This window comes from Gymnoscopelus microlampas (genome assembly GCF_963454915.1).
Source record: "Gymnoscopelus microlampas genome assembly, chromosome: 20".
Lineage (NCBI taxonomy): Eukaryota > Metazoa > Chordata > Actinopteri > Myctophiformes > Myctophidae > Gymnoscopelus > Gymnoscopelus microlampas.
In genome coordinates, this window is record NC_139957.1 from 15,708,110 (window position 1) to 15,724,751 (window position 16,642).

The following is a 16,642-nucleotide window of genomic DNA, read 5'->3' on the forward strand; positions in this document are numbered from 1 at the left end:
TCAAAGGAAATCTGGGACATTTTTGGGGGTTTCTCTCTCACTCTATAGAGAGAGATTTGAGATTTCTGTGCGTCTCTCTCATCCCATAGAAACTGAGTTGCATCCGTACAATGGTAAAGGCATCGCATCCTGAGAGAGTGCTCTAAAACGTCAATGACCATGATCGACAATAGAGTAATGACTAATTGTCAGCCACTGTGGTCTAAGCGTGACGGGGATAAGACCCCGACAACCCCTCTGCAGTATGACCTCTCCAACCCCACCATATACACCTGCAGTTTCTACCTTTTTTCTCGTTTGAGTCAAATGGAAATGGAGGTGCTTCCTTTTTATACCCGCCGTCTGCTCCTCACTCCCAAGCCTCACCCTAATGAGACAGAGGGTAATGGATTGTGTTGAACTACAACAGAAATGCACACACACACACACACACACACACACACACACACACACACACACACACACACACACACACACACACACACACACACACACACACACACACACACACACACACACACACATTCACACTTGGTACTCTTGAGTTCCCACCTTTTGTTCTGTGACTCCTGTTTGAACTGTCTCTTTGAAGTTAACCATCTATTAGATACACCATTAGATACAAACACAGTTTTTTGGGGTTTTTTTGTGTGCGTGTGTGTGTTATTTGTTGAGAAGTGTTGCTGAGGTTTTCCCAGGTCTCTGTATCTTGACAGTTGATAGCGTTTGTTTCCTTATTTATGCTCAGCCGCCGATGAACATCAGACATCCTCATCCTCGCTGTCCTCCTCTCCCCCGCTTTCTTTTACCCTCCATCCAAGTTCTCCCTCAAACTCTTCCGACTCTCTTCCTGCCTCTTTCATTCATGTCACTTCATGTCATTCATCCCGTCCTTTCCTCCCTCCTTCATCCTCAGTCTTAAGTCATTTTTCTCCTTGGCTCCTTTTCTTCGGCTTCATCCCACCCACCTTAGCTTTCTCCTCCCGCTGTCTGTCACGCCTTCCTCCTCCTGTTTGTCATCGCTCCCATCTTCTGATCTTCATCCTCTTTCTTCTACTTCACTCCTCTTCCTCCCCTCCCCTCTCAGCCTTTGTTCTCTTCTGCTCGTCATTCCTCATTCTCCTCTCCTCCTCGTGTTATCGTTCTTCCTGTCCTTCAGCATGTCATCTGCTTTTTCTTCACTATCTCCTCTCCTTTTAGTCCACAACTCTCTCCATCTCTTCTCCTGGTTGTACATTTGAATGTTAGGCATGTACTGACTGAAGCCTAGTGATTTATACTTCAGCGGGCAACTGGGCATACAAGCCATTACAGTGAGTTTAACAGAATAAACCACAGTTCCTAGTATATTGCGGTGCCATGGTCAGAGTCAGTGTAGGAAACACCCTGATTGCCCCCATTTGCTTCATTGTACTGTAGCTGTTTAACGACCAGCGAACAGTAGGGTGTGTGTGTGTGTGTGTGTGTGTGTGTGTGTGTGTGTGTGTGTGTGTGTGTGTGTGTGTGTGTGTGTGTGTGTGTGTGTGTGTGTGTGTGTGTGTGTGTGTGTGTGTGTGTGTGTGTGTGTGTGTGTGTGTGTGTGTGTGTAATGTAACCTTCTTGAGTGTTAGAAAGCAGGGTGTTGCTGTAAAAGGAAAAGGCATCCATGCAAACCAAATGGAAATGTCAAGATCAAATGCTTTATTTTGCATTAAAATGCTGTAATTACGAGTAACAGTTTGGTTTATTTATTTATTTTTGCACAGAGAATACCTGCTTTTATCCAGCCCACCTGTCACCAACAATACTCACAGCTGCAAGTGGCTTACTGTTTATAGATTCTGCTTATCCTTAATGGGTCTAAAATGCCCTGTGTGCCTGTGTTTTAATAACTACCACTTATAATGCTTCCCCCAACATCTGTCACATACATAAACTCCATTATTACTTGGAGGAAAGGCAGGGAGGTGAGAGCCTGCCGGCAGAGTCTTGGCAGTGGCATGTGGTTAGAGAATAGAACGCCGTCTGTTGACCTGCTACTGTCATTCTCCTCTGCTCCTCGCCATTAGTAACAATTTAAAGTCAAGTACAGGTCCTTTCTTTTTACTCCCGGAGAGTTCAATTACTCAGTAGGCGTACTGCAGAGCATACAGTAGTGGGCACCCAGACAATAGACATAACTAGCCTGCGGATATAAGAATCTAAAGATTAATGTCATTTGCTATGTATGTGAAAAGTCTCATGTTCATCACTCTCACCATTGTTTCAAATGGGGGTCAATAGTAGTCTAGAGATTAGACGAGGTCAGCAAAGGGTTGTATAAACAATGGTTTCCCCCCTTCCCTTAGCTACCATGGACGTGCCCTTGAGCAAGGCTATTGGTGTGTTAATGTGTATAACTGCCTTGAGTTTAGACTTCCTCTGCACCTGGAAATATAAAAAATATTGATATAAAGAAATAGAAAAACATGCTCCAGAATTGAAATGTCCTCTTCTAATGTTTCTTTAAATCCCTTTGATGTTTGTGTTAATAACTCTACACATGTAACACATTGGTCTCATCATCTGCCACATGAGTGCTGTGTTTTCATTTACGATATGCGATATTGTTCAAATATGTACGAATGTAACCAAATGGACCCTTAACCACTCCAGCATCCATATTCTGGGGGGAACATTAGCCAACAATAGCCACTCTACAAGCTCAAAACGCATCGCATTGCGATGAGTTTTGAGCTTGTAGATCGGCTGTATTTGCTGAAGAGTTTTGGTGTAGATGGAAAAAAGCAGTCCAAGTACAGTTGCAACCCAAGTCCCTTTCACTGAAACAAGAGGGTTTAAGTGATTACGGGTCCATTTGGTTACATTTGTACATTCTCTGAGTTATATGGACACTGATGATTCTGTTTACCTGTCACTGACCTTCGGCCTCCTCTATCACCCCCCACCAGCAACTGCTGAGGGAGATGCAGCAGATGGCCAGCCGGCCTTTCGCCACCATCAACGTTGCCTTGGAGACGGACGAAGAGCCACCTGACCTGATTGGAGGAAATGTCAAGGTGAGCGTGACCTTTATTCTCTGTCGTCCTTGTCACCTGACAGTACCTATGGTACCTTCTCTCTCCCTCTCTTCTCTCTCCCTCTCCCCACGACATGGTCAAGGCAGATGGCCGCCCACCCTAGAGCCTGACGTTTCTTCTAGTTAAAGGGACGTTTTTTGTTGCGACTGTCGCAAAAATCCACGCTAAGGGTTGGACAATGTCGCGTCTCTGCTCTTATCTATATGCAGTCTTGAGACAACTGTGATTTGGGTCTATAATGAAATGTAATTGTATTGAAATACCTTTATAAATTTCAAGAGGGTCTCAGTCACGGGGCGGCCATAGCTGAGTGGTTAGTGAGCCCGCCTAGGGAGCCAGAGGTCCTGGTTGCCCCAGGTACGATTCCAGGCCAGGCCAGCAAATGTGTCGATGAAATGAAATTTGTCCCTGAGCAAGACTCTTAACCCCTAATTGCTCACAGGCCCTCATTGGAAACAAGACCGCAAGGACTTTCATGAACGGACCTGTTAAAAGGAATTATCCTTATCCTTATCCTTATCCTTATCCTCAGTCACCACCTTATCTAGGTTGCTGCTAGACTACAGTAACAAATATTCCATAATCCTCACATGCAGGATTCTTTTTCTTGTGGGGCACTGTTGAACCCCTCTTGGGGTGATTCCATTAGGTTCCTTGACAGCCGGGGAGAGCCCAGACTGAAGCTCACTTAGCGCTGGGAGTTTGAAGTCTAGTACGACTTAATGAGAAGGTCAACACAGCCCCATGTGTGAAGCCAGGACGTGCTTGATGGAAATGGGCTGCAGATGAGTGATAGTGCTAATGCTGCTTGTTAGACCAGGTACAGTGGGTTGGTGGCTGTGCATTCTAATGGGCGGGTTAGCTGAACTTTGCAGACTTGGAACATACTGTAAGTAGATGCTGAGGAGGATTAAGTATTCTGAGAGTTGGAATGAGTGAACTTGGGGAAGAGTTTTAGTTGGATGTCATAATAGAGTGCTTTAATGGTAGAAAGTCTTGAGGTAATGTTGAGTTAGAAAGAGTTTTGGTACAGTTGAAAAGAGGTGGTGTGACAGGGAGCATTAGAGGTAGAAATGGTGTCAGAGTGGAGCAGCTGGCTTTAAGTTTATTTATTTATTTTAGTTGTACATGATAAATAGAGGGTTTCTGTTTCGCTACTGGTGTATTGCTGTTGATTTAAAAATAGACATTCAGCAGTATTCTGTTTCACTATTGAAATATTACTGTAGATTTAGAAATAGACATTTGGCAGTCTTTGAAGTAGAATTTAGTTCATGAATGATAGAAGTAATGTGAGAAGGCCAGACTTGGTGGCTGAGTCGGTAAGAAGGCAGGGATATCTAACTGAAATGTCTGTGGTTCGATTCCCAACTGGAGTCCTGTGTTGCGTGTCATGCCCTCCTCTCCACGCTAGCCTTCCTGTCTCTCTCCACTGTTCTGAATCAATACAATAAAATAGTAAAGTGAGCAGGGCCTGTACGGATGATTTACAGATAAGACCAACAAGGGGCAAAAGGTATAGCCGTTTAGATGACGGCCAGTTGATGTGTGCCACACCACAGGGGTTAAAAGTTCAGGAGACCTGTTTCACTCTGCAATGTAAGTCATGAGGAGACAATTTTAGAATACCAATTTCTGATCAAGAGAGCAGCTATTGATGACTTCTTGCCAAAATGTTTTGAATTACATCACGGCAAGGTAACTACACCACCCAAACCTTTATGATTGACTGATTGATCTCCACTGGCAGCATCAGTAGAGCTTAACTTGCAGCACAGTAGATTATCATGGCTGCTCTTATAGAAATGGCAACAGAGTGCTCGGCACTCTGCACAGAGCCGTAGGGCCCGCTTACACCCATGACTGTATACCTGTGTGATGGATGACCCCGGAATGCAGATGCGTTGCAGAATTATAGGCCTGTTTCGGCAGGGTCGCTTGGGGCCCCGGGACAGTGACAGGGCCCATGCATCTCAAGGGCTTTGGCTTCCAACCGCAAGGTTACTATCAGCGAAGGCTGCAGGCCCCTCTGGGTAGAACTGTGGTTATTTGACTCCCTGCTAGAACAAGAGTAGATCACTGAGATGCTCCTATCTCCTGTATCTGGTTCTCCTTCTCTCCCCCTATCTGCTTCTCTCTCTCTTTCTCTCTCTCTTCTCTCGCTTCTCTCTTTTCTCTCATCTCTATCTGGCCCACCTTCTCTCTAGGTATCTGGTTCCCTCGTCTCCTCTACAGTATCTGCTTATCCCTCTGTCTCTCTATCTGGATCTCTTTCTCCCTCTATCATGTTCTCTCTCTCTTTATCTGCTACGCCTTCTATCTAGCTGTTGATCCTTCTCTCTATCTGGTTCTCCTCCTCTATCTATCTATCTATCTCTCTCGCTCTCTTTCTCTCTCTGTCTTTCTCAATTCAATTCAAAGGGGCTTTATTTTACATGAGAAAACATATGTTTACACTGCCAAAGATACCAAAGATGAAACTCTCTCGTTCTCTCTCTCTCTCTCTCTCCTCTTGTATCCTCTTTTTGTGTCTCCCTTTTGATCCTCTTTCTGTCTCCTCTCCCCTATTCTCCTCTCTCTTGTCCTTACTTACCCTCCACTGATTTAATCTCCTCTGAGGTCTACTGCTGCTCTTATCTGTTTTTCATACATATGTTGTGTGTGTGTGGGAGATTTCTGTATTGTGGGAGATTTCTGTATTGTGTGTGTGTGTGTGTGTGTGTGTGTGTGTGTGTGTGTGTGTGTGTGTGTGTGTGTGTGTGTGTGTGTGTGTGTGTGTGTGTGTGTGTGTGTGTGTGTGTGTGTGTGTGTGTGTGTGTGTGTGTGTGTGTGTGTGTGTGTGTGTGCGCGCTCGTGCGTACGTCTGTATGCATCTTTGGAGTCGGTCTAAGGATTTGTGTCATGTGTGCATGTGCGTGTGTCTAGGCATGTATCTTGCCCAAAACCATGTTGCATCAGAAGCCAGACCTCCTTCAACCCCTTCTCCCCTGTCTCCTATTCTTCCATCTCCATCCCCCCCCCCTCCTTTCTCCTAGTCTCCCAATCCAGCCCCCTGCAGAGGAGCAGAGCAGTAGCAGAGATTCAATTTAGATCTTCTGCTTGCAGCTTTTCTCCCCTCTTCCAATGACTCCCGTCCACATCACTTCACTATACTACCATACAGTACTATACTACCATACAGTACACAACGCCACACATCACCATGCTACAATACACTATGCCAGTGTTCTCAACGTGGGGTCTGGGGACCACCAGGTGTCCTTGAGGGGCTTGCTGGGGGTCTCCTGCTAAATGAGTGTTAGCTAATTCACCATTCACCTTCACCATTATTGTACTGCACAAGTAAATACAAGATGTTTTCACATCACATGTTTACGGGTGTAAAGAAGTGGGTGAAGAGGAGAGCAAGGAGACAAATTAAACGGTAAAGAAAAACATGGCAAGGAGAGGCATATCTACATTTATACACATGGCATAACCCAGCAGGTACAGTGTGTACATGAGGTTAGACATAAGGTGCGAGGTGGTGACACTTTGTTAGGACCACATTAGCAGCAGGTATGTACATGAGATTAGACAAGGTACAAAAGAGTATCAACGCATTGGTTCACATAGAATGGTAATCCACATAGGGCAGGGAGATCATTTACACAGGCAAAATCCACATGGTAGATCCACAAGGAAGAGGAAGAGTCTATGGCCAGCCTGGTGACAGGTGGTGGTCAGGCCTTGTTCAACAGTCTGATGGGAGCCGGGTTGAAGCTGTTCACAAACCTGGTGGTCTTGCCCTTGATCTATAGGAATTGCCAATGACAAAGGAATTCTGGACCAAATGTCCGACCATATCAGACCAAATCATGTCCTAACAATAAAACATATTCTTCTTGTATAGTAGTCCCAGAGATAAAAGATCTTATCAAAAGGGGGTCCATGGCCTAATGCATATCAAATTGTGGTCATTACGCTACACTGTTATCTGTAGCAGGTGTCCACATCCACGCCATGTTTTCGACCATGTTTGTTTTATCAGCAAGGCAACCATAAAGTCATTATGACCTATGATAGAAAATCTGATTGAAAAGGTTATGGTGTTAATGGAGTGGAGGGGTGGGGGGGGGGGGTGTGTGTGTGTGTGTGTGTGTGTGTGTGTGTGTGTGTGTGTGTGTGTGTGTGTGTGTGTGTGTGTGTGTGTGCGCGTGTGTGTGTGTGTGTGTTTACACAACACACACTGACGGTTGAGGTTTGAAATCATTAAAGTTGTTTACGGCCGTGGTAGGAAGTCTTCCTCTCTGATGCTGGCGATGTGAGATATATTCACCTCTTCCTCCCCGCTCCCCTCTCTCGCTCTCCCCTACAAATGGAGCCGGCGGTCACAGCCAGATGATTACCTTTGCGATTCGCTGTTCCGCTCCGCTTTTTTATTTATAAGCAGTACCAAGGGAGAGTAGGGGGGGGGGGGTCTGACACAAGGGGGGCAAGTAAAGATAGTGGCAGTGGATATGGGGCAGTCATGTTGGTTTATCACCTGTGCTTTTTGTATTATTATATATATTTTTACATTAGGTTACCTGTTGAAGCATTATCTAGAGATTGCCGCTAAGAGCACAGTAGTACACACTAAAATCCTGACTGTTCATTTTACTCTGAGAGTGTACTAATATACCTGTAAGGTCCATTTTAGAGTTAAATGAACCCTCAGGACTTCAATGTGTAAAGATAAGTTTAAATTCCCTAACTGCCTTCGCCCTACGTTGTACGCATATATAGCGTCAGAGCCACAGCATCCCGATTAGTGAATGTTAACAAAACCTGTATCCATAGAAAGATGCAGTATAACAGAGCAGGCAGATTGTTTTCTTTTTTCCCCTAAAAAAACAACTGTTGAGTTACAGTAAACCTCCATTTGTCAAGCTGTTGTTTTCCCAGTCTAAAGAGTCATTACTTTGCAATATTATGGCACCAGCATTATTGCAGCCTGTCCAAACACACACACGAGGAATCCCAGACAAATAAACTCAATCTCTCCATCACAGTTGGGGCTCCTTTTTGGAAATGGGATGTGCCTGGTGACTCATAGCCAAAGGCAGTTCAACTCTGTTAGTGCTGGGCGGGGGTGAAGGAAAGGAAGACATCTCTGGCTGTTGCTAAATACACCAGGTGCATTCTGGTGCACCGCCACGAAGGTGTATATGCATATGCTCACATGCTCAGGCTGCTCTTGTGTGTGGGCATGGTATGCTATGCGTATGCACAGCCAACATGCTTCAACATGTGTGTGTGTGTGTGTGTGTGTGTGTGTGTGTGTGTGTGTGTGTGTGTGTGCGTGTGTGCGCACACATGTACGCGTGCTTGTATCTTTCCATATGTGTGTGTGTGTGTGTGTGTGTGTAGCTCCGCTTAGTAGTGGTCAGAATGCTGCAGGAAGCTCCAGTTAATTACTGAAGGTAATTTAACTCAAACCTTAACCCACTCTGCCTGGACAAGCCTGATAACTCTGTGTGTGTGTGTGTGTGTGTGTGTGTGTGTGTGTGTGTTTTGGAAGGGTCTTCAGTGGTCTAAAACAAAGCTCAGGAATGCCTCTGAGGAGAGAAAATAGCTTTGAGGGAACATCTCACAGAAAGCATATGCACACACAGCTAATTTAAAAGTACAAATAATTGAATTGACAGAAGGTTTTTTTAAGTCCCTTAATTTCTTCTCAAGAGAAAATGGAGTGGGGTGCTGCTGTTGACAGAAGATAAATTGCGCTTTTTCCCCCAACGTCGGTCCAGCTGAGGTTTTTCTTATTTTCAGAGAGGCATGACTCTCCCCCCAAGTGTGCACACACACACACACACACACACACACACACACAACCTTCCCACCCACATATTCGATTCCTAAACCAAAGTCTGTCAAAACGGGAATCATCCACCGGCGTCGCATTTTCCTTTTAAGAGTTTTTGCCAGGTGAAGCAAGTCCTTTCTCTCGTCCTGTTCCCAGTCAACTCACCATGCAAACAACAACAAAAAGCGTAATTTCCTTGGAACGTGAGGCGACAGCGACGATGCCAACAACAGTGGTAAAATAAGACAGGAGATCGGTAAACAAGCCGGACCCTGAGAGCAGGTCACAGCTGTTGCATGGGGGAAGGGGGTAAATTGGAAGTGAGGTGCCCAGTTAAGGGCATAACTATTTAAATTAGAAGTTGCTGGTTTGCCCTTTCTCTTTAGGTATGTTTTGTGGTAAATAATAAGTAGGTCGGGAGAGGCTTATTGTTGGTATCAGCCGATGACGCGGGAGTTTATCCCCGTTACAATGCACTAGACCTCTGGGAGATGCTGAGGTGGAGCGCCACACCTACCATCAGCTCCCAGTACTTACCGTACAACTTGCCGCACCCAAGCCGTGCTACTTATACACTGAGTTGGCAGTGCCCGGGATCGAACCCATTGACCTTGTGGTCCAAAGGGGAGAGCTCTACCCGGACACAGTATAGCATTAAATGTCAAACATGTAGACTTATCACAGGGTAAATTGAAGTAAATACTGTAGTTGCCTGAGGCAACAACAAATCCACAAATGTTCAAACCAACCCAGTCTAGGGTTGGAAGGCTACTGGTAAGGCTAATGGTGCTGCATTGTCCTGCCCTTTACATACAAACTGTCACTCTGTATAAAGCTGGGCTCACACTTACTGTACAGGTAATTAGGGACATTTTGGATTGGAAATGCCCCTCCCAACAATGGTGGGGGTGTTCCAGGTTTGAGTCCGAACCAGTTATCTGCCCAGATGATCCTGTAGTGTAGTGTGAGAGGTGCACAGATCCGATCTGCTCACAGATGCATCGTAGCCACACCATTATCAAACATGTTTGATTTTTATCTGGGATGGTTGCGACCACAAAAGCCGATAGAGGCAAGTCTGCAAGAGTGAAGTGCAAGTGAATACCAGCATTGTAGAGTGGTTAGCACTTCAGGCTGGAATGGGACGCTGCCACAGCCATTGGAGTCCAGGCGCATCAGACTTTTGGCACGGCAACCATGAATAAAACAATCTGTTGGACAGGTGTGTTGGACAGCTGAGATGGAGGAAATGTGTGGTGGTTCATTGTTCAGCCAGCCACGATAATCTTAATAAATGATCCTGTAGTGTGTGATGCGCAATTATTAAAACATATTGTGGTGTGTGTGCATGTGTGAGATTCTAGAGAGTAATATTCTCCTTACGTGCGTGATGGGACCCAATTTCAAAATTGGTTTAGGATTTTAAAACTCCTGTATTGTGAGCCCAGCTTAAACGTGTCATACCGTAAATTTTAACCAGGGGATACAGGGGTTGGGGTTGCGGAGGTATCACAGGGTGACACTCGGATACAAGTTGCACTAATTGTCCAGTTTGGGACAAATAAACTTGACCTTGAGGGCAGCCTGCTGTGGTAATGTTCTCTAAATGTACAGTAGACATGTAGCACACTAATTAACACATCTCATACTGGTGATGTTGTAGTTCAGCTAACATACCCAGTGAGTCAGCTGTGCAGCCAAACAGTAGGGCAAACACAATAAAACACTCAAAAATGTTTTCAAAACCACTGCACACTTAATCTGCACGCTTTCCCTCACTCCCACCTCACTCTCTTGCCCACTCACTTTATCCAAGCCCTTCGTTCAGTGTTCCTCATTCATTCCATTGCATGCTCATTTCACACCTGTTCTCACACACACACATACCCCCCCCCCCCCACACACACACACACACACACACACACACACACACACACACACACACTACTGTATGCCTATTCCCCTCTCCTCCCTCATCTCAACTAAACTGTTCATAGCAACTGAGAAACGTTGTCCTAAACTGAGGGACACGTAAGTACACTTAATGTATGAGACGCACACAAACACAGAGAGAAAGAAAGTTACATTTTCCTCTTCCTAGAACACACTTTAGCGTGTGTTTCTCATCTCCATAATTTTATATTTTCACAGGGCCAGTAGAGTTGTTTATTATTGGCTCAGTATTGTTACTCCTCTGCCTGCTGGACATACCTGAAGAGAACACGTTTTCAGTTACACGAGAACATGCATCCAAAACAGAATTGTCCCCATTGTACCACATATACGAGCATTACGGAGGATAGACTCCCCCTCACATTAACTAACACACACATACACACACACGCACAGGCATACTGTATATTATACATGCACCCACAATCACAGTCAAAAAGCATACAAAACCTATTACTGTACCATCATCCTTTTTACACACACACACACACACACACACACACACACACACACACACACACACACACACACACACACACACACACACACACACACACACACAAATACGCAAACATATCCCCCCCCCCCCCCCCCATACACACACACATGAATACGCAAACATATTTCTCGCTCTATCTCACCTTCTCCCACACACACACACACAGGTCTGTGTAGCAGCTCCCAGGCTGCTTGTGTGACAGGCGGTTTTGGTGCTAGTGTGAAAGGTAAGCCTCAGAGAGATGGAGCACAGAATGGCATGTTTAAAATGGGTCAGAGTCTGAATATCATTACTGTCCTACTCACTCTGTGCTCTCACTTGTGTGTGTGTGCGTGTGTGACAAAGTGGAAGGAAAGTGTATTTTTATGTGCGACTAAGAAGGTGAGTCACGTATATGAGCTTGAGTGCGTGAGAGAGAGAGAGAGAAAAAGCAAGAAGTGTGTTTTTGTGTATTATATACAGACACACACACATCACACTGTAGTTGGAATACCACAGTGGGAGTTGAGCTTAACTCTCCAGTGTGCTGGCTGATGTGGGCAGGGATTTGGGCTGAGATGTGTGTGTGTGTGTGTGTGTGTGTGTGTGTGTGTGTGTGTGTGTGTGTGTGTGTGTGTGTGTGTGTGTGTGTGTGTGTGTGTGTGTGTGTGTGTGTGCGTGCGCAGCGCGCAGAGTGCAATCGCGCATACAAGCTTGTATCGTTGTGTATGCAAATACTATTTGTGTGATGGTGTCATAAGGATATGAGACCATGCCATGCCCTACTTTCCTGTTAGCCCCTGTTGTTTCGGCTCTGGGACTTAAAAAAATAAAGGGAGAGAGAGCAAGCGAGGTAGACGAGTAACCATATTCAGGAGAGGGCAGAGCGGGCTCTGTTCCTTCCTGTATCCTCACCCGAGGAAAATCCATGAATACTGGAACAGGCACTGGCTGCGCCCGGAGATACGGACCCTAGAAGTGTGGGAGGATCCTCTGTATATATATGGATGAGCTGCAGATCAACACAAGACAGACAATATTTGAAACAGTGTGAGTGTCTCAGCTCACCATGCCCCCCCCCCCCCCCCCCCCCCCCGTGTGTGGAGACATGGGAACACATACTGTAGTGTACCGTGCTACACCGAGCGGCCCACTGTTGCAATCTCGTCTCCTCAGATGCTCAGACTGCGGCCTTTTTCATGTCTGCGCCGTTTGATAGCCAATCGCGTTCCATGCCTGTGACAGCCCCCCTGACTCCGCCCGCTGGTTGTGTGTTTGTGTTCTTGGTTGCTTTCCTGTACCTCTTTTTGTCTATTAGCTGGCAGGAGACGGGGATTATGGCATTCACCTGGGCCCTGTGCATCCCATAGCACATAAGCAGGTCTACTCGGTCATTCTACATCCAGCATCTTTCTATATATCTCCCTCTCACCCAGAATTGCCCGTTTCTTGTTTAGTTTGATGTTTGTGTGGTTCAGCATCCTACAACACCCCTACATCATTCGTGTCATTACATACACTCACATACACCGCTGATGAACTTGCTGGCACACTCCACAATATAGAATGTACTCTTTTGTTATTTCTTGGCTTATTTGTTAATTAAATTCATTGAATTGGGTATATTCAGTTGCTGTGTCTCCCTTATTGTTACTGCCTCTGAGCCTGGTTATAACAGCGCCTCTCACTTTGGCACAAAATTGTGTGCACTCAGCAGGGGGGGGGACATCCAGTTTCTTGTGTGTATATCTCTAAAGGGATTGTTTGGAAGGTCTGGGAGAGGTTTGTGGGGTGTTTGTTTCAGCTCTGTGTACTGTCTTTACAGGAAAAAAGGGATAGTCACAGCAAAGCCCCTGTTGTCCGTGTCTTTGAAGACAGCTGGCGCTGAATGGGATTTGTGAGGCTTGTCGATGTATAATGCCTTGTTTGTCAGCTTTTTTCCTTTTTTGTTTGTTGTTGTTTGTCTTTTCAGACGGTCCCTAAGCCCATCGCCCTAGAGCCTTGCTTTGGCAACAAGGCGGCCGTGCTCTCCATCTTCGTCCGGTTACCCAGAGGCACCGGGGGCATCCCTCCCCCCGGACAGTCTGGTAAGATGCCTCACTACCTCTCTTCAGCCCTTTTCCCCTGCATTATTCTCCCTCTATTTGATCTTTGCATCCTTTAATTCTTTGCAAGACCATGCAGTCTCTTTTTTATTTGCTCCGAACCACTCTTTTAATGCTTTCTTCTCCCTCTCTCTGTATGTATTCTGTCTTTCCCCCTCTCTGTTGTTTTGCAGCATTTTAAGGTTTAGATTCTTTCTGTTTATAATCCCTCATTTAATTGAGCCCATTCTCTCTCTGTTTTTCTTCTCTCTCTCTCTCCCTCATCGTCTCTCGCTCCTCATGTCTTTTCCATCTATTTTCCTCATCAGATGTTGGTAAGCATCTTCTCCTTGTTTGGGTTCTCGTCTCGGCTTTCTTCTTTCTCTCTGGTTCTTCCCTCCAGTATTTCCTTCATCTTCTGTTCTTCCGCTGTCTGTGTTTCCTTAATGTGTTTTCAGTCTAGACTGTTAACACATTAAAGATGCAATCTTTCAACCTTTAGCTTGTTTTGTTGTTTTTTTTTGTCTGTGCTCCTTTGGGGTCTTCTGGAGACTCATTAAGAGACAGATTGAAGACTTTAGACTGAGACTAGTTTGCAATAGTTCTCTGCTCTCTGTCTCTTGTGCATTAACATGTCTTAAGGGCTCATATTTTAGGGTTTAAGTCTTAACTTCAGAGGTCTCAGAGGTCTTAAAAATCTGCTTTAATTATGCACTTATTCCCTAATTAGAAATCCTAACACTCAGCAATGTGAAAGAATCAAGTCATGAGGCAAAAATACAACAAACAAGAAAGGTAGCCTCAAATGCAAAATATAGGATTTATTAGGGTACAAATGTTCTAGAAATGATTGAATAAGAAATCCAGGGCTTAATTGTGATCAGGGATGTCTGAGAAGTGGTCCAGGTAAGGTTAAACATTGTTGCGGGTAGATTTGTCATTTGTCGTGCTGATCTGCTGCTGATCTGAAACGTGCTTTCGTGTTAAGGCACAGGCTGTCAAAAAAACCTGATTTAAACCGTTGTTTCACAGACAAATATCATTTTCCCATCCTTCCTTTACTACAGACATCTGTAGGAGCTTTGAACTACCTTTTTGTATAAAACTTTGGGAAATAGGTCAAGAAAGTACTTTGTTTCGTCCAGCATCCCAAATTCTGGACAGCAATTCTTATGTGACTGAGTCTGGGAGCTACAGCGTAGCGGCCCGGGAGGTCACAGATAGAGCTAAGTGTCATATGTCATGAAAATAATGAGCAACAATACAATCTATCAACGATTAAACATTTACAGCAGTTATCCTAAGGTACTGTATGTTTTGGCAATATACTATACCTCCCAATAGTCCTTCTGTCTGTCTGTGGGTGATTTGCACACAAAAGGTGAGCGAGTTATAGCCTACTTTTAAACATTTGAGTAGACTCTGTCCTACATTTCTATAGCATTACAGATTCATCCTAAAGTAACTATCTAAAACTAAGTTTAGAACTTATTCTGTCTCCTTCCCTCCAGAACTTTTCCATTTACATATAGGATATGTTATTTTAGTCCATTCTTGTTTGAATTCATCAATGATTACACTTTTCATTGATGTGTTTAATCGAGGCAGCACACACAGGTACTGTATTGCTGGTTAAATGATCACTAGCCTATGATCAATTACTGTATCTCTACGCCGCTAGAGATTCATTAGCATACCGTATGGTCAATCCAATAGCAATGACATGCTGGGACACAGTGGAATTAAATGTGGGGACTGAATCGCAATGTAGCACAATTATCAATAAAACACAGTAATGTGCTTACAGTATGTGTATCATTTTATTCAGTCGCTTTTCTAAAGTAAAGCCTCCAGTTTTTCATGACATATGAATAATAATAACAGATCTATACGCTCACATGTCACATCATGACATGATTTTTGTTTTATGTTTATTTTATATAATCCGTTAAATTGATTAGTTAGATTAATTGTTGCACCTCTAGTCAGTTTTAAGATTAAGGCAAACATCAAACACGAGCGCCCCTAGCGATTTCTTTGTGTCATCTGAGGACGTGCTCAAAATATAGCGGCATCCTGCAGTGTCTTGTGCAATCTATTGACCCACATTTTACTTTGCTCCATAAGTACACACTTGAACATCAGTGCTTCTCAAACATTTTCATGTCAAGGACCCGCATTTGAAAATATTTTGTGCCAGGGACCCCCAGAGGAGAAGATTTGTGTTTAAAAAAAGTTTTTAAAAAGTTTTTCAAAAATATTTTTGAATTGCCAAAGTGTAAAACGTGGATAAAGTGACTAGATGAACAAATTTTGCTGGGGACTCCCTGGAACCGCCCAAGGACCCCTGGGGGTCCCCGGACCTCATGTTGAGAACCACTTGTCTACATAAACATATTCATAGACATTCATCCACAGAAATATACAGTATACAATAGTATGCACAATCACACAAGCTAGAACATTCACACATACACATGCACACATACACACATACACATGCACAGTATGCAGTAAACATACACTAGCATACACACACTAGCACTTACAACAAGTTTTCTCATCAGCCTCATTATTGTTCAGCTCCTCCGGTCACCTCAACCTTGACCCTACATCTGTTTACTGTTTTCAAAATGTCCGCTGGCAGAAACAGGTGCTTCCAAATAGCCGAGAGGAGGCAGTTCTCAGATTAGCATCTGGGCCTCGTTCGGCAGCTTTGATCTACTCTCCCTCACGTCTTCAGATCAAGGAGTGGGCTAATGGTCTGAACATGGAACGCTGAAGACGTGTTGGGCTGTACGATTAGCGCAGGATGTGATTTTATCCGCAGTCGTTCCCTCAGGGATTTCTACGTGTTTTCGCTGATTGGTATAGGCCATAGATGTTGGCGCAGGGTAAACACAGCCTGCATCAGAGATGAAGGTGAACGCAAGTTTGCTCTCTGGAAGTTCACAGCGTGTAGTGCATTAACTGGCGGTAATGAAGCATCTCATAAGTTGACGATCAAATGCATTTGGAGAATGTGCACGCTTTGCTTGTGTATGTCCAGACGTGTGGGAGCATGAATATGCATATTTGTGACTGGTTATGATGCAGAAAGAGCCTCCCCAAGCAGACAGTGTTTTCAGCGTGCATGAAAGAGACAAAACTTGTTGTTCAGAATAGCGTCCCATAAATTGAAAGGTTGTAGTTTGGATTCCCGTAGCAGCCGTGGCATCCATTGATGGCCAAATGTATGTGC

At 44.6% G+C, this 16,642-nt stretch overlaps 1 protein-coding gene across 2 annotated transcripts in view; it reads left to right on the forward strand.

Annotated features, from left to right (window-relative positions):
• atrn (attractin) overlaps positions 1–16,642 on the forward strand; it is a 166,234-nt gene that overhangs the window by 143,485 nt on the left and 6,107 nt on the right. For both annotated transcript variants that reach the window (XM_084043855.1, XM_084043856.1), the window contains exons 27-28: positions 2,931–3,038; positions 13,290–13,404. In XM_084043855.1, coding sequence (XP_083899981.1) covers positions 2,931–3,038; positions 13,290–13,404 — 223 coding nt within the window. The remainder of the gene's footprint in view (positions 1–2,930; positions 3,039–13,289; positions 13,405–16,642) is intronic.